This window comes from Larus michahellis, chromosome 9, assembly GCF_964199755.1.
Source record: "Larus michahellis chromosome 9, bLarMic1.1, whole genome shotgun sequence".
NCBI lineage: Eukaryota > Metazoa > Chordata > Aves > Charadriiformes > Laridae > Larus > Larus michahellis.
This window is the reverse complement of record NC_133904.1, coordinates 29525637-29544115: the sequence shown is the minus strand read 5'-3', so window position 1 is coordinate 29544115 and position 18479 is coordinate 29525637. Positions and strand designations below refer to the sequence as shown.

At 46.5% G+C, this 18479-nt stretch overlaps 1 protein-coding gene across 1 annotated transcript in view; it reads left to right on the top strand.

Annotated features, from left to right (window-relative positions):
* The window catches only part of GPC4 (glypican 4), a 71119-nt gene extending 53594 nt beyond the window's left edge, over positions 1 to 17525 (top strand). The window contains exons 4-9 of the mRNA XM_074599817.1: positions 4748 to 4913; positions 10788 to 10918; positions 11122 to 11268; positions 11690 to 11826; positions 14047 to 14222; positions 15175 to 17525. Coding sequence (XP_074455918.1) covers positions 4748 to 4913; positions 10788 to 10918; positions 11122 to 11268; positions 11690 to 11826; positions 14047 to 14222; positions 15175 to 15383 — 966 coding nt within the window. The 3' untranslated portion in view covers positions 15384 to 17525. The remainder of the gene's footprint in view (positions 1 to 4747; positions 4914 to 10787; positions 10919 to 11121; positions 11269 to 11689; positions 11827 to 14046; positions 14223 to 15174) is intronic.
* Positions 17526 to 18479: the final 954 nt, after the last annotated feature.

The window sequence follows — 18479 nt, the reverse complement described above, 5'->3', positions numbered from 1 at the left end:
CTAGCACCGGGCCAGCAGAATTGGTTAAATGCGTAGTTAATTCCACAACACTTTCATTGGAATATTTGGGGTGGGGAAGCAAACCAAGAGCCGCCCGGAGTGATCTCCTGCTTCACAGTGAGCAGAGCGTCTGGCCCGGCGTGTGCCAAGATGATGCTCTTGCACAACACTGAGGGAAGGAAAAAATGATGCAAGTAAGGTTGTGTTGGTCCCAAAACTCGATGGCGCTTTGCTTGGTGTCCAAATTGGGGCAGCTCACCTGGAGCATCCCACAGTCCTTCAGTTAGCTTTGGAGTTAATTTTTGAAGTAATGAAACTGGCTTTCTGTGTCACTGGAGAAGTTACTCCTCCGGTCTTCCTTATCCAGTATTGCCCAAATTCAGTTATTTTCCAAAGAAAACACAGTATAAATCAAAAGTAGTTTCACTGCATTTATTTTCAAATTGTTGGATTTTTATGTATTCTGGGGGCCGTGCTGCTGGCATGGCAACACTGCTGTTGTGCAAGCTTGGAAAATGCGAAAGCCTGAGTTATCAGTGTTATTATAAATAGTTATTAAAGCTGACAGGATTTAAAATGTTGTTATTAACATTCTTAATGTTAACTTGAGGGTAGAGTGAGAGAATAAAACGCAGCTCTGGCTGGCTGACAGCCGGTGGGAGCTCTCCGCAGGACCGTCTGTGGTTGGAGCTCTGTCATCCATCCTCAGCTGTTCCTTGCCTGGAGAAGGAGAGGAAGAAGAATCCAGTTGCTTCTCTGAACTTTTGTCTGCTTGCACAGATTGTTCCTTCTTGAGCTTTTGCTGGCTTTGCGGTGGGCTGTTAACGAGGCGTTTCACTTGGTAGGTGTGTGCTGTCGTGGTGAAGTTTCTACCAGACGTATGCGTCCAGATGCAATTCCCAACAAGTTGGAGAAGGCTAAAGACGTAGGGCAAGCTGTTTCCCTTAGGTGAGCTGGATATGACAAGGTACCGAAAAAACCAGATTTTACTTTACCAAGAGCATGTCGTTTTGCAAGAACGTGGTTGTACCTTCACTGGTCAAATGAAGTTGGGGGAGTATCTCAACAAATATGATACGACACATTTGAATTAAGCCCAGAATTGTTTGCTTTTCACTTCGTTTTTGTGGATTGTGTGCAAATCTGTGTTTTTTAAGGAGCAAGTTCGATACGAATGTGAAGATTGGTGCCAAAACGCATCTGTTAGCAGCTTTTAATCTTCAGGTTTGACAAAGCGTACAGACACGGACAAATTGTAATTTACATGATGAAACCGCAGGGTGATGGATTGCTGCAGTGGCGTGGAACGTCACGGAAAGGAAATAAATTTCACAAGATAAAAGGAAAGGGTTGGAGTGCATTTACTTCTATTATAAGTTTTTACAGGGTATGTGCACTGCAGCGCACTACTACCTGGGCTCAAATCTGCTAGGGTAAATCCTCTTCAGCAAATAGAGCTTTCTTTGCGACGCTGCTTTATTAGAAAGGAGATTATTTGGTTTAGAGGGTCATTCTAGAGTAGAGCTTGAATGAACTTGAGTTGCTTTCCAAGATAAACACAACCCCAGAACAAAGCATATTTGGGTTTACTGTTACATACAATGGTGTTTTAAGAGCTTGCACCTGGCGTGGCGGAGCGAACATTAAAAGCTTGTGAAGAATTGCCAGTGCGACATATGGCACAGCCCACGGGCAGATCCAGAATTGGTCTGGACCGGCTACGGGCCCCTTGCCAGGGCTTGAGGTTCTCGTTGCAGCGATCCGCAGCAGTTAAGCATTTAGCACTGTTGTATCAAGATGTAATTGCTCATAATCTTCCCCGAAACTCTCTCTCGGAGCTGATCTCTGCTCGTGCCTTCCTGTTGCTTTTCTGTCACCGTAAAATACCAGATCGGGACTGATGAATTTCCCTTTTGCCTTCCTCTTCACCTGTGACTACATTGCGAACTAACAGCTTCCCTGCGGGCTCCGTCCATCACTTGTTGGGGCTCGGTTTGGCAGTTGCTGTGGGTGGGGGTTTGTCTTTTCATCACCCCATTTGCTCGGCTCTGTGTCGGGCTCAGAGCCGCAAACCCACGTAGGGAAGGAAGCGAAACCCCATTTGCTTTTAAAATCATCCCAGGTCTTTGTTCAAAGGGCCTCATCAGAGTGACCATCCCGTGTCGTCCGCCATGGAACGTGGGAAAGCGGCTTCAGTTTCCCCTGCATCTGCTGGGATTCATAAAGATCAACCACCCCTATGAAATATCAAAGCAGGGCGAATGCTGCAGGATCGCAGCCGGGAACCTAAGATGGGAAGGTGCCTCGCGGGTCACTGCTGTGCGGGTGATTTTTTTTTTTTTTTTTTTTTTTTTTTCTTTTTGCAGCAGCCTTTCCTAAGGCTGCATCTTTCCATGATAGGGTTGGGGAAGTCTCCTGCTCCTTGTCCCGCCTCAGACTGCTCTAGCACCTGGCTGGGTCCCATCAGCCTTTTCCTAATTTTCCTCCTGAGGAGGATGTAGGGTGCTTCTTTGAGGACCAGGCAGTGTTGGGATGGCCAGGATCTGCTGATAAGCCTCAGGACTAGGTGCGGAGGTGGCGGCACCTACCACCAAGTATCAGGGGAGGAGTTTTTTATCAGAGAAACGACTAAACTAAACTGGGGCGTCCTTCAGAGCGCTGTCTCTGGGTGTGAGATGTTGTTTAGTTCCCTCTTCTATCCCCCCCGCAACTCGTTTGTTATGCAAGGACTGCACCATCTGGACGGCAGATGATACCTTTACGTTTGTCTGTTTTCAGTTTTCCTACTATAAATCATCTGATTTAGCTGGTTTCTGTTGCTTGAGCTCTTCCCAGTGTTTGAACTAGCTCTGCTTTAAAGCCAGGCTGCCCCGATAGGGAGCTTTCTGCTGGGGCTCCTGCTCCCGCTGCGCCTCCCAAATATATATAGATGTATGTGTATATATGCTCTGAAGCCCCTGAATCAGATTCCTCCACCACCGCAAACAGCTTTCTGTATCGAGTCTCCTTTTGCTCAGCCAAACAGGCTCCTCGCAGACAAAAGCGGGGTAAAGGGATGTCTGAGCGAACATGGCTGGCCAGCCAAAATCCCGCACTGAGCTGCACCAACTGCAGAAAATTCTCCTTCTGTCTTTCTGACTGGTTTTCTTGCCTACTGAAGACAAACCGTGGTCTTGCTGGAGTTTGTCAGAAACGCAACGGGTCTTTATCCGCCGTCTCTTTTCATAAGAAAAGAGGGTTTAACAATCTGCTGATTTTACTAGCAAAGCCAGCCTGATTATGTAGTGAGATTTTTTTTGTTTTGTTTTGATTTTGTTAAAATCTGTTCCCTCCTGGTTTCGTGTGCTGCCAACTAGTTTTTGCACCAGAAGAAGATCATGTTCAGTTTCTCCATAGCCCTCGTCCTTGGGATGGGCTTTGTGGTAGTAAGGTCCTCAGTGTACGTGTGGTCCCAGGTCTTCCTCGCGTATGTCCATCTCTATTCGGTCCTGTCACCCTCTCTGCCATTAAGTTGGTCTCTGGACCATCCACATCTCCGGACGTATGTATTGAATGACTTCTCTCTTCCTTGGGGCTGCGTGCCTGTCTCCTCCTTCAGCACGCTCTTGGATCACAACCTATTTAGAGCGCTCTCCATAAATGCCTGGCACGAAGTCTCAAGCGCATTGCTCAAAACACCAGAGACCGCTTCTATTTTGTCAGCGTATCTCTGATCACATCTTAATTTTCCATTTTCATGTGTGGCTAATTAACACTTAAACTTGCTCTTGAGGGAGCTTCTCCGTTTTAGCGCTTTAGACGGACCCACCACGTGGTCGGCGCTAGTACGTGGTGCTGGAGCTAATGCTCCTCAGACCGGCTGGGTGGAAATGGTTTCAATGAACGGTTTGAAGCCGGGCCAGAGAGTGAATCAAACATGAATGACCATGAGTCACTTTGGAAAATAGCCCTGTTGAGGGCTCAGGGGGTGACGTGCCTGCTGCAGATAGCTCCGCTTGCACGCCCAGAGGTTGCACGTTGGCTTCGAGGGTCCTCCCGGCTTGTCCTCCGCCACACGGCTGTCGCTGCCACCTCCTTCGGGTGCGGGGAACCGGCATTAGTTAGTGTGATGAGTGCTGAGTATAAACGAACCTGGGTATGTGTCATGGAAATGCTGTGCTGCGGGAGCTGGATGTGAGATAAAGGAGCCGGTATCTCTGCCGGAGAGCCCTGCTGGGTGATTGTCTGGGAAGAGCCAAGCTGCAGTGCCACGGAGGAGGAGGGCATGCTCCCAGCGGGTTTGGCGTGGGGATAGCGGCAGGCATCCCATCTCAGCCGCTTTTTCCCAAGAAATCCCGGCATCATCTTCAGCGGGGCTTGGATAGTGCAGCCTTGCATTACGCCTTTTGGCTCGGTTGCTTTTTGCTGCCTTCCCTGAGCTCAAGTGCCGCGTGTCCCTGGGGGTGCCTGTCCCTGGAGCCCAGGGAGGGGTCCCACAATAGACAAGGGGTGCTGTGGTGCAGAGGGGGCGCTGGCTGCGCCTCCTGGAGCGGCCAGTACACCCAAGGAGGGGAGCCAGACCCCTTCATCTGCATCCCACATCCCTGCACCCTGAAAGCGGGGAGGCCGGACCGTCTAGGCGGTGGCTGACCCCATTGCATCTCCTCTGCTCCCACCCGCCCCGGGGTAAACACGTGGGGTTTTTTTGCTTTAATGACCAAGGGCTAATTTTTTTCTCCTTTCCCCTTTTTTTTTTCCTCTTTCACAGGTGAACCCCACGCCGCAGGGTACGCGAGCGCTGCTGAAAATGATGTACTGCCCATACTGCCGAGGGCTGGTGTCGGTGAAGCCCTGCTACAACTACTGCTTTAATGTCATGAGAGGCTGCTTGGCCAACCAAGGGGACTTGGACGCCGAGTGGAATATCTTTATGGGTAAGGCAATATGGGTTAAAACTGAATGTGAGGATACACTGGTAGCGTGTCCCACACCCAAACGGCTTTTGTGAGTGACTGTGCTGAGCTATGGCAGGTTTTTTAGGTGATCTGTGATGGTATTTTTTGTTCCACACCGCTGTGTGCAGCGCTTCTTTTGCAGTTCACGTTAATTTGTAAATAAATGGGACTTTTGTTGTGGCAGTGACCTCTGTTGCGGTAAGCTTTAGGAGGATGGAGCTGCCATGTGCCTGTAGGCTTGGAGCATCTCTTCTTGCTGGAGCGAGTGTGCAGACGAGCTGTTTTTTCCATACTAGTCCTTATAGGTTGTTGTCACCCTACAGATGTCCTTCCTGAAGCCAGTTTTCTTGCTCAGTTGTCTGGGAGTCTCCCAGCCAGTCGCAGTGGGCTTTGGGAAAAGCTGTAGGCCTGTATTTTACATTAAAAAAAATTGAATGGGGCATGTGTCTGAATCTGGTTTTGAACAGCTCATTTGGCGCTCGGCCACCATCCTTTCGAAATGTCGGTAGGACCTACGTGACGCTGGGCGAATGCTTTTGCCATCCTCTTCCTCCTGTTCGTTCTTTCTCTTCCGTGTTTGTAAACGGTGTTATGCGATACACGAAATCTAGACTGAAATGTTAAACTCTGCCTTGGGTCAAGGCTCGACAGAATTGACAACGCATCCCGTTTTGGGGGCACAGGCAATAGATAATGTTAAATGTTTTCATTTGTGCTCCTTTTCCAGGAGCTTGATTTATCTGTGAGCGAGCATCCTTTGGGAGCAGTCGTTTCACTCCGGTTAATGTGTGATGAAGTGCACATGGAACGGATCTGCCACTACTGACAAGGCTGCGGTGCTCTTCCCGTCCCGCTCCTGGGGAGGAAAAAAAAAAATAAAAAAAAATCATTAGAAAGAAGAGATTTCCCTTTCGTTAAGCTGTGAGATAAAAGAAGGGAAATTGCTGATAATTGGCATTTCAGGCTAGATTTAAATCTTAGACTTTGTTTTTCCGTGGTTTGTACACTGGCTTTTCACTCCGCTGCCCGTGCCAACTGGATGTGTGCGGGGTATTATTTTCAGAAGGCGGTGTTTTTTTGTTTTTTTTTTTGGCCTGGGTATTCCATATAGGGAGTTAAATGTGACACTAAATTGGGTTTCCAAGTCATTCTCTGGGAGGCTGACGCCCCCCACCCCCCCGCCATTCCTCCCAGCCGTCTTTCTCATGAGAATATTAAGTATTTCAGCTACAATTGTTGCTGAAATAGCTCAAAGCCAGGAGACTTGCAAACATCTAGTCCAAGCCGAAAAGAGGAATCCCATGAAAGGGGGGGGCATAATGCCAGAAAGCAGACAAAAGCACAAGCAGCTAATTGCTGTAGGTGGTATGCAGCTAAAAATGAACCTCAGGGGAAGCCAGCCAGCCCTGTCGCACGAGAGCGAGCAGGCACCGCATACGATAATTAAGATTATTAAACGAGACAAAATAAATAAATGCGATTCCAGGTTGGAAGCAAAGCTTTCTTCTCCCAGTGCTTCTTCCCCAAGGGGCTTCTTGCCCACTCATTATTTAAGTATGGTATTAAGCTTCGTTACATTTATTGGCAGTATTTGCTCGGTTCTTGCACTCTGGGTTAATTCCTGCAGTGCAGTACGGAGGCTGAAAACTTAAGCTGTGCTTTCTTTAGACAGTTTAATAACTGAACAGGTGCCGGTTATGTTGCAGATTTTGTTTTCCATCTCAATTTGTCACTTGAGGCAAATTAAATTAAATCGATCTGGTGTTTGGGGCAGGCCGTGCATCACAAATGTCCTGAAACCTATTAAAGGTTTCAATAAATGTAAAAAAAAAAACCAAACCCAAAACCCAACCTCAAAACCCCATCCTACAACAACAGCAACCCCCCCGACCTGCATGTGCTCAATGCTATTTTGCATCAGGGGCTTAAATACTAAGTTATGATAATGATTTACCACGTGGCAAAAACAGATCTTTGAACCTAGTAAAGTAATTTAAAGATATTTAATATAGCAATAAATGCTGCAAGCGTATATGAATTTGGGCGCGTGTGCCTATAAAATAAGCATGCCCATGTGCCAGTGGGTCTATATGAAGTCTTGCGTAAAGCTTTTCCAAGCTGGGATGTAAAGTTTGTAGGTTTTTAGAGGCAAAAAGGCTTCATATTTATACATCCTCGCTTCTGCAAAGGACCATTTTAAAGTTGCGGTGGACGAAATAACGACCGAATCGTACTCTCTTCTGCCATTTACCTACCTTTAAATTATTTCGCCCTCTGTTTCTGACCCAGTTGTATGCCAGTTAGACGGGGGGGGGGGGGGGTACTTCTGTTTCAAACAAGCTATTGGGGGGGGTTGGAGCTTTCCTGAAGGAACAGTGTTAATCTCCAGTGCCCTTTCATGATTTTTTTATTATTTTTTTTTTCCCCCACAAAGGTTTACGCCGCTGAAAGATGTTGAATTCAGGCTCTGTATACGTATCTGGAGTACTACTTTGTGTGCAAAGAATTTTTTCCCCCTTTAAAAAAAAAAAAAAAAAAAAGACTGTTGTTAATGAATGGTCAAGGTCTTCCCCCTCCTTCCCTCCCCTTTTAAATCAGATCTTGGGGTTAAGACTGAAAACTGCCTTTTGTTCTTCAAGTCAGACAGTGAGGCTGAAGATGTGGGTTTCTGATTATTGGTGGCACAATGCGAAAGAATTGCTTTCCTTCATGAGAGCGAGGTGCTTTGTCGCCAAGGATTGTCTCAATGCCAGTAGCAAGGACAAATGTATGCAGGAGGAAAAGGGTCTTTTAAGGGATGGAGCTATATGGTGTGGGTTGGGGCGGTCCCCCACCCCCCCCCAAACCATTTCTATCTCCCCATCGCAGGGAGGAGAGACAGTCTTTGTCATGCTGTGTGTTTGTAATAAATGGCCAGGGTACATTTTTCACTCTGCCAGACTTTTTTTTTTTTTTTTTTTTTTTTTTTTGGGGGGTGGGGGGGCGGGAGCCACCTCAACATGGCTTCTAAATAGCGATTATTTGCACAGGAGCCGGGGCAAAAGAAGTGATATTTATAATCGGCTCCCCTCTCCCAGTAATGAAAAAATCTTTTTGGGGAGACGAGCGGCGCTGAAGCGGCGTTTCTGGTGTTAGGGCGGCGTGCCTCCCCCATGGAGGCGCTGGCGTTACCCTGAACCCCGGCCACCCTCACCCACGTCCAGCGTGGCTGCTGGCCGGGGGGGGCGGATCGCCGCTCGCCACCGCTGCTGCTGGGGACACCAGCCAGTCACTGCTGGGAGGTAAAAGTTTGCAGGATACCCCCAAAATCCAAACTGGGGATGAAGTAGAGCCCCCCCCTCCACCACCTTTGGTTTGGTTTGGTTTTTCCCCCCCCTTTTTAATGCAAGTTTGTTGCATTTAGCCATCCTTGCCAGCATCCATCCCAGCTCCTGAAGAGCTCCAGTTGAATATATTCTCCAAGGGCAATTATTACTTTCCTTATCTTTTCTTGCCAGCTTTGGCAGCTCTGCTGGAGGCCGAATGCATTTTCTCTATCGGCAGTCAAAGCGGAGGCTGCATTCCTGGGCTGTGATACATGGAACGCCATGGCACCCCCGCTAACAAAGGACCCAATTCGCTCTACATTCCCATGGTCTTGTGGATGGCCTGCCCGGCTCAAAGTTTACAAAGACGCCAAACAGCCAGAAGAATTGGGGTTTATGTTTCCTTTCAGTCTTTCACAAACACTTTATTGATCTGCGGCCTTTCCTGGCCACTCGGAGAATTAAGTAGTTACAAAATGGAATGATTTTTTTCTCCTTTTTTTTTTTTTTAACTATACATTTTGTGTGGTTTATTATCTGTCTATTCATAATATTTTTATTTGAAATGAGCAGCTTCCTGCAAACTGCGCTGGGATGTCCTTTATGCGCGTGAAAAACCCCAAAAGCTTTGACAATGATGAACACATTTAAGTTGTGCTCCACTTGTTTACAAAAGTCTCCATTTGGTAGCACATCAAAAGCATTTTTCTCCCTCCGGCACAATGGTATATTCATGCTAGCAGTCATTACTCAGAGATTTGAAGCATCACTTTATTGGAGCCCACCACAATACAGTCTAAGACTCTTTGTTTCATTTGTTATTACCTTCTTTTTTTCTTTTTTTTTTCTTTTTTTTTTTTTTTTTTAAATGCACATAGTTCAGACCTGTTTGTAGCCCCTGACGGCTAAATTCCAGCCATGCCCTGCAGCAGCTCCGTCACTGATGCTGGGGCGAGGGGCTTTCCTGGGGGCTCCGGCTCCTCCTGGGGTTCATTCCCTAAACACTGGCACCTCAGAGCTGCGGGAGTCCCGGCGGACGTTTTTAGGATGCGTTCATTGACGGATAGACCTTTAACTAACACCCAGCAAAGCTTTGGAATATTGTCTTTTAAAAGTGGATTTACAGGCTAGGAAGGCGTCTGCAGTTCATGTGGGGCTTTTAGTGTTGGATGATGATGATGATGATTATTATTATTATTAATAATAGTAATTCATAATTTAAATGCACAAGTAGCTTAACTGTATGTTTGTCATCAGTTTGTGGGATTTTTTTTTTTTTTTAGTGTAGTTTAACATGACTTGGGCGCTAAGGCAGAGCTATTACTAAATGGTTCGGTAAGTGGAATATTTTCATAGGGCTTTAACAGGTAGCTGGAGCCCACAGATGTTTTCTGCTTGTGGAAAGTACCTTCTGCACTTAACAGGAGGATGAATGTCACAAGAAACACTTTTCAAGAGAAATTAATAGGCTGACTGTGAAACGCCTGTTTCTCCTTAATGGAAGGGAACAGGCGTATCCTTGGGAGCGGGGAGGAGCTCCTCGGGAGAGGGTTTCCTTGGGTCCGGAGCAGCTGTTGTGTCCTGACCTCCCACTAGGAAAAAAATGAAGAACTAAATGCAACTGGAAAATGAGGAGTTTGTGGCAGAGCATCACGAAGTGACGCAGAAGAGGAGGCCGGTAAACAGGATGCTCCAGGGTTGAGGGACTGCAGTGAACACTAAGGTTAAATAAAGGTTGCGATGGGCAAGAAGAGACGAGGGCTTGGCACCGGGCATGGTGGCACCGTCCAGGGCGGAGCCAGAGAGAGGGCTGAAATGCAATGCAGGGTGCAAGCCTTAATGCCCGTAATAATTTCCCAGAGGAAGGAATGGCGGTCTGTTACCTGCTGTGTTTAATGATGTAGTTGATGAGTACGTGCATGTTGGCACGGGAGGAGTGACCCCTTGTTGGCTGAGGGACTTTTCCATCTCCACTTGCATTGAGATGTGTCAAATAGATATCATTAGTGCACAGTGTTTACCCTGGTCTCCCTCACGCGGGTTGTCCACGCAATGCCAGAAGGGGCAATCCCTTGGCTCCCCCAGGCCCAGCGAAGCCTCCAGCTTTCCGTAAGGGAGAGATGGTGGCGACAGTCATCTTGGGCCCTTTCGTCTTGGTGTCTTGTGTTCAGGACCAGCATGAGGAAGCCGGTGGCTTTGAAAGTAGTCTTGAAAAACAAGTGACACAAGGAAACATTTAATAAATGAGCACGGAGAGGAGGGTGTTAGTAATGCTTGTTCTAATGGGAGGAGCTGATTACAGGCTGCCTTTTGGCAGGCTGCGATGGCTCTTCCCCATTTGACACAGCTTTTGATGTCTGTGAGCCCATGGGTTGGTGCCGGCAGCCTGTAAGCGCCCAGTGAAGTTGCAGGCTCTGGGAACGGAGCAAAATGCTTCCTGGTTGTGCGCGCTGGTCAGAAGATGTCTGGGCGCTTAATCTGTTATCCGTGTTAGCCATTACCCTTGAAGCTCCTCCATTAAAAGCCATTGTTTCTCTCCCTGTGTTAGATTCCATGCTGCTGGTAGCAGAGAGGTTGGAGGGTCCCTTCAACATCGAGTCAGTCATGGACCCCATTGATGTGAAAATTTCGGATGCGATCATGAACATGCAGGAGAACAGCATGCAGGTGTCTCAGAAGGTAAATGGGCCAAGAGGATACGCGGGCTTTATTTATGCAATGTGTTTTATTTCCCTGTTCTCGTTGATATGTTTTTTCTTTAATGTCCTTTCGAGTATACATAAAGCTGATGTATTATTTTGGGCAGGGGCTGGGTTGGAGCCTGGAGAAGGGAGGCTCTTGTGACCTCCCATTTCATAAAACCCTTTCCTTCTCTCGCGTAGGTTTTCCAGGGATGTGGCCAGCCAAAAACACTCGCCCAGGGCCGGACCGCTCGCTCCGTCTCCGAAAGCGGTTTCAGCGCTCGTTTCAGACCCTACAACCCGGAGGAGCGGCCGACGACAGCCGCCGGCACGAGCTTGGACCGACTGGTGAGTGCCTGGTCCTGCCGGTGTCATGCCGGCGCTTCACACCCCTCTACCACAGCGTGTAATTTTCCATTTGTAATTTATAGGATTTCTTAATATTCCTTGGCTGTCTTAAACTCTCCGAGGGGTGTAATCTGCCCATGGCTCTAGACATGAATTACCTCAACGCTTCTATGTCAGAAAAGTGCCTATTTTAAAGGCTTGGCTGATGAGTAATATGCGTTTGAGGAGCGATGTTTAATTTTGTATTAAAAAAGTAAATCAACCATCAAAACACACAGCCTGAAGATCTGGCCTATACACATCTGTTGTGATAAAAAATACCTTTCCAGCTTCACTTTTAATGAGCATTTGGTATTCTGGATTATGTCCTGTGTTTCTTTTTTTTTTTTTTTTTTTTTTTTTTTTTTCTTTTATTTAATAGGTTACTGATGTGAAAGAGAAGCTGAAGCAAGCCAAAAAATTTTGGTCATCTCTCCCTGGCAACATTTGCAACGATGAAAAGATGTCCGTAGGCACTGTCAACGAGAACGAGTGCTGGAACGGGAGCGCCAAGAGCAGGTTTGGCGATGCTGCCTCCCCTGGTTAACTCTCTCCCTCTCCACCCAGCCTTTCCCGGCGTGCCGGCCCCTGTCCTCGAGCCCTCTTCTCCTACAGGAGTGACCCCAGTTTCCCCAAGACAGGCTGCTGCCGTTACCCCTATTATTTTTTAGGAAATGGGAGAGCTTGAACACCGAGCTAAGGGTTGTCCAAGCTCTACGTGGTAGTTTGTTTTGAAGGAGGGAACTGAGTCTAGATACTCAGATGCGGCGTCTCTCCTCGGACTCTTACTCATGGGTTTGGGCAGGTGATGTGTACAAAATCCCGTAGCGTGGCTGCGGAGTGGGGACGCTTGTGCTCTCTGACAGCACCGTTGACCCCAGTGCTCCCAGTTGGTGTTTCTACCAGGAGCTATTGCTCTATTCCTTGTTGACCAAAGGCAGGGGAGATGGAGGCTGGTGAAAAGCTCTCTTCTCCGCTGCTAAGGTCAGTGGCATGAGGGGGCCGGTGGTGTTCATGCATGCTTTTTATGGAAAAATAGTTACAAAACTTTTCTTTTTTTTTCTTGTAAGGAAGAAATTACCAACACATGAATAAGCCAAAGGTTTTTTGTAGTATGGTTTATGTAACTGTTTAACTTCTATTTTGGAAATAGAAGTTTCTTTTTTTCTGTTTGCTTACTGAGGAAATAAGCAAAATCCAAGATGTTCCATTAAAAAAAAATAAAAGACAGTCATCCAGGGTTTTCCAGCAGTTTTTCTAAGTAATAACAGTCTTTGCTCTTGGTAGTTTTGGGGCACGGGACTCAGCCATACCGCGTAAATTTTGCACTGTTCCGTGCGTGCTCGAAACTGCCTTGAGGCCAGGGCGATGGTTTGGGTCTCTGTGACAAGAAATGGCTCTGCCCTCCTGAGGTCGTCTTTATCAGCGGATTGTACAGGGCTCTTTGTGGCAGATTTCCCCCATGTGTGAGGTCTGTCACCAGTAAGGAGGGGGAGACAGAGACTTGGCACCACTGGGCAAGGAGACAGAGGGGATGCTGGACATCCCAAGTGGGCTGTGAAAGATATTTTGCTTTGCTCTTACTGTTTTTTTCTGTGGCTCCAATAAGCTAAAAGTTCAGTAGTCTTACACACTTTGGTCTCTCTCTGACTTCTTTGAAATATAGAATATTGATCACAAATAATAACAAAACCGATAATAATAATAATATTTAAAAAATAACCAAACCCTTCCCATATACAAGACAGGGTTTGAGCATGCCCTTCAGTTGTATGCTTATATCTCACTGCCTGGTCTCCAGGACCAGTAGATTGGGATAAAGTCTTTTCTCTTTCTTGTGATACCGAAGTTGGCTTTGTAACTAAGAAAAGTCACATTTTCTTCTGTTAAACAGTGATTTTTTTTCTTGCAAGTCAGGTAATTGAAGGAGGGGAAAAAAGTGTCATATCCCTGCTCTATAAAACAACACTCCAAATACCTATTTTAGGAGACGTATTCTGTTGTGTTTTATTGCTCGGTCTCTCTTTTAAACCAAGAGGCCGTACGTGTGTTCAGACCCATGCACGCGCCCTCCTCGGGCTCGGCAGCTCGGCTCTGCTCCGTTTCGATGCGTGGGCTTACGGTACCTCATCTTCGACATCACAGATGTTTCTCCTGCTGGGGTTATTAGGGAAATTGCACCCGCTGTCTGCGTGGTGAGAAGTACGCATGTCATACCCCAGCTTGATGGTTAAGGTGCATTATGCAAAGCCACAATGACACTCTTGGCTCCAACAGTTCCTGTAGGCTTCTCTGGGATAAGTATGGCCCCAAAGGTTGTTTTCCTGAAAGTCTCATCTAACTGGGCATCAAGGCTTCTCAGCAGCTTGGTTTGCTCTGTTGCCTGCAGCAAGCTTGATCTATGCTGTTGCAAGCCATTATTATTATTATTATAAACCCCAGATCTTCCTTCTCTTTTCAAGTTGAGGAGAAAATTGTCTTTCCCCTGCCTTTGTGGCACAGGGTGTGTGAAAACAGTGTTTAATTCTGTGTGCTGCTCAGGTTGCAGGGAAGGGAGAAGGGCTCAGAAGCTGGAGAAGGGCTCCGTGAGGGTTAGCGTGTGGGAAGGTCGCGTTGGGCTCAGAATCTCCCCCAGGCTGGAAACGGGGGTGGCATCACCGAGTTCCCACGCTGTCGCCCTTCGGCACAGGACACTGCCAAGCTGCAGCTCCGGTACCAAGAGGAACGGTTTCTTTTCAGGTACGACTTCGCAGTAACTGGCAATGGCTTAGCAAGTCAAGTGAATAACCCAGAGGTAGAAGTTGATATTACCAAGCCAGACATGGTGATTCGCCGGCAAATCATGGCTCTGCGGGTGATGACCAACAAGCTGAAGAATGCCTACAGTGGGAACGATGTCGACTTCATTGACATAAGTATGTTTGCTGTTGTTTGCCTTTTGCTTTTTCTTTTTCCCTTTTTAATTGGATTTCATGCTAGCACGGGGTAGCTGGTTAAGCTTCGGCTTTGGGTAGGCGTGTTAGTAAAGAGGGTGGGAATCAGCATCTCCGTCAGGCTGTGCGGGGAGGATGTTCCCGTAGAATCATAGAACGTGTTGGGTTGGAAGGGACATTTAAAGGCCATCTAGTCCAACCCCCCTGCCATGAGCAGGGACATCTTCAACTAGAGCAGGTTGCTCAGAGCCCTGATCAACCTGACCTGCAATGTTTCCAGGGATGGGGCATCGACTGCCTCTCTGGGCAACCTGGGCCAGTGTTTCACCACCCTTACTGTAAAAAATTTCTTCCTTATACCTAGTCTAAACGTCCCCACTTTTAGTTTAAAACCATTCCCCTTTGTTCTATCGCGTCCCTCCCCAGCTTGCCTGGAGCCCCTTCAGGGACTGGAAGGGGCTGGAAGGTCTCCCTGGAGCCTTCTCTTCTCCAGGCTGAACCCCCCAGCTCTCTCAGCCTGTCCTCACAGCAGAGGGGCTCCAGCCCTCCCAGCATCTCCGCTCCAACAGCTCCATGTCCTTCTGCTGTTGGTGCCCCAGAGCTGGAGGCAGCACTGCAGGGGGGTCTCCCCAGAGCGGAGCAGAGGGGCAGAATCCCCCCCCTCGCCCTGCTGCCCACACTGCTGGGGATGCAGCCCAGGCTGCGGGGGGTTTCTGGGCTGCCAGTGCACGTTGACGGCTCATGTTGAGCTTCTCATCCACCTGCACACATACGTGTGACGAAGGGCACGCGGTAGTCACATTAACCGGAGGACCCGTGCTCGATCTCATAAATGTCAGAACATCCATGAACTTGCTTTTTTTTCCCCCCGCTGCCTTCGGCGAGCGAAGCCTCTGAGGAGGACAGAGGGGGACAGCGTGTGTTTCTCCCGCAGGTGAGGAGAGCAGCGGCGAGGAGAGCGGCAGCGGCTGCGAGCTCCAGCAGTGCTCCCCGGAGTTCGAGTTCAACGCTACCGAAGTCACTGGGAACTCCAACAAGAGCGATAAGAATGTGAACACTTCTGCCGCTACCAGGAGCGGTTTATCACAAGCAGCCTTGCTCCTTAGCATTTTGTTCTTGGCCATGCAAAGACAATGGAGATAATTGTGCAGCGTAGGGGGGGAAAAAAAAAGACTTTTATTATCAAAGTTAGAAGGCACCTGCTTTCACTTTTATACCATCTAGGGACTTTGCTTTTTAAGTTAATGGACAACAGTGTACAGTTTTTACTATGTTGCCACTGGTTTTAAGATACTGATTTATTTTTTTTTTCCCCTTGCTATTCTGGGAATAACAGGAACGGGGGACTACCAGTCTGTCTCGTTCACCAAGAGTCCATGTTAGAGTGGATAACAAAAGTGTATATACAAGCCTGTAGTTAGCTCTGCATTTGTGTCTTTATCACTTTTCTTTTTTCTTTTTTTTTTTTTTTTAATTTTACCATATTTCTTACGAGAAAAAGAAAAAAAAAAACCACCCCAGGGTCTTCTCTTGGCCTGTAACAAGTATGTGTTTCTGAAATGAGAAATATCTGTACAGAAGCAGGTTTTATTTATCGTGTTATCTTATGGGGAAAAAAAATAATTGCCCAACAAGCAGAAAACATGTTTCACGTAGTTAACTTCCCATTTATCCACATTATGTTAGTTGCCTTATCTGGAAAGAAGTGGAAGTAATTTGTCTTTATTATGCGGTAAAACAGAAGGGGAAGGCAGAGCTGGTCAGCGTGCCAAGTGCCCCGTTTGCGCGGGGCGTTAATGCCAGGAGCAGGTTGTTCCTTTTTTACAGGAGATTGGGTTAAATTGGAAGAGACTCCAGAGAATTCCCGTTCTGCAGACGCTAAGAAGAGTTGTCGTTTGTTCCCCGGCATCCTTGCAATTAGCTGTAACTCCTGTAGGGCAGTTCCCGACGTGCGTCCCCCGTGGGAATAAGGCATTAAACTTGTTCGGTTGGAAGCAACTTGTCATCTCGCAGATCCAAATGCCGACGTGTGTCTTGTCCGCAAGTTTGTTAGATGAATGCTGGATTAATTTAATTTTTTTTTTTTCAAATTTTGTCGTTGTTGTTGCTGTTTTTAAGGAATACTTTGTGGGAGGGCAGGCAGAGGCGGGGGCGTCAGGTTTGGGTTTGCAGGATTTTTGTTTCCTCTCTGATGGGGAGCAAAAGGGACGGAGGCGAAAGGGACTGTTGCAGGCAGGCGGGAGTAGGAGCAGGCAGGAGCTGGCGGGGATGAAGATTCCTCCTTTTCTCCCTATGTTTCATCCCCTGGGAGACGATGCCCAGCGGCTGTGGCTTTTCGGCACTACCAGAGACACCCTCCTCTCTCAACCTGTGTTGTGTTGTGGTGAACAGCAACTCCTTAATAAAAGAAATGTATATTTTTAAGAAGAGAGATGAAATAATTTTTAAAAGAGTTTAGGGAAAGCATAGTCTTTGGAAAGACTCAAAATTCTTCTGCACGTCTCCTCCTGCTTTAGGTAACCTTTAGGTCTGGCTCGGATGCAGGGATCCAGCCAGGAGAGCAACCGAGAGCGCGAGAATTTGCTCTTTTCCACCCTTGTCTTGTAAGGATAATTTTCTATTTTTATATTGAAGCATTAATTACTTGTTAGCTCAGGGTCAGTGTTATATTCAACTTTATTTTCACACCAAATTTCTGCAAAGCTATAAAGACGAAGTATTCTTGGCTGGTATAAACAATCCTGGAGGCTTAATTTTACTAGAAGTAGCCAGTTATTTATTAAAACATGATGTTAGTAGAGTTAGGGATATTCTGGCTAGATTATTTTTCTTTAGAAAATAAATCACGGAACCATAAAATTGAAAAAGTTATAAATTTATGTGTGGGAAAAAATGGATTGTAAATACCTAAGTTGCCTTGCAAGGAATTGGAAAATGTGCTGATACTTAGAAACTACCTCAGTTCTGAGGAATTTCCTTTCTAGCTTTGAGTGCTATTACATTTACTTGGTAGAAGTGAATCTGGTCTCCAATATGTAGCTGAAAGAGTTATCCCTATAGACCTTGTTAGATTGTTTTTAATTTAGAGGGTTGAACTACATCCAGCTGTTTTCTTTCAGCTAAGTTCCCTAACAAAGAGAATTTCTGAATTAAATATTGCTGATGGTTTCCATGACTTTTTTCCTGATTTGTTTGGTTTCATGGCATTTTCTGATTGCCCTTTAATTATTTAAATGGTTCTAGCCATTTGAATTTTAATCCCGAAATAAACAAACCTTAGATGCACTACCATTGTAAATATATCGCAGTAAGGTCTGACTGGATAACCCTTCTGGCTTATACCCAGCTGGCAGGCCGGCAAAGTTAAATGAAGAAAGAAAGAAAGAAAGAAAGAAAGAAAGAAAGAAAAAAAAAAGAAGAAAAAAAAAACAGGAAGAAATAAATAATTTAAACTTCTTCAGAGCTCAGAGAATGGTGGAACAAAAGCCCTTGTGTTCCGCGGGGCTGACTTCTCCAACATCTCCCTTCTTGGCGTGTTCATATGTAAGAAAGTTGCTTGTAAATTCTCCGGCTTTTGAGCATTTCTGCTCGGAAGAAAACGTTTCTGAATTTATATTTATCATTTTACATCTACTTGCTTACTAATTATTATTCCTTAGTTTGGTACAAGACCTGCCGTGAGTTTTAACTGTGTCCAGTTGACTTTGTTAATAGCACAACACTCCTCCGCTATATAAAGGACAGATTTGTCACCTGGGGCTACAGGAAACAAGAGTAAACATCAATGTAGGATGATCAAAAGTTGTGTTCCTGCTTTTATTTTGTGTTTGTGTGCGAAATTGGCTCTCTGACATGAACTCGTAAACTAAACCATACGGGGAGGGCCGAGGCATGCTGCTTGCTTTGAGGAAGGCTTGTGCTCCCTTCCTTCAAGTATTTCTCTTTTTTTTTTTTTTTTTTTTTTTTTCCCTACATAACCGTTGACATTACGACCATGTTTTAAAGAAAAATTCCCATACGTAGAATTAATACTTAAAATTAATGGAATTGGTAATGAGCTTCAAATGCGAAACGAACTCAAGAGGTGCTGTTCTTAGCGGCATGTGGGGTGCTGTCTCCCAAAAAGCTGGAATAAAAGAAAAAAAAAAAAGACGTCTCTTGAAAGGAGATGATGGAGCAGCTCTGTGCCTCTCCTGCCACACGTCCAGCTCCCCGACGCGCAGCCTCCCAGGCGAACTT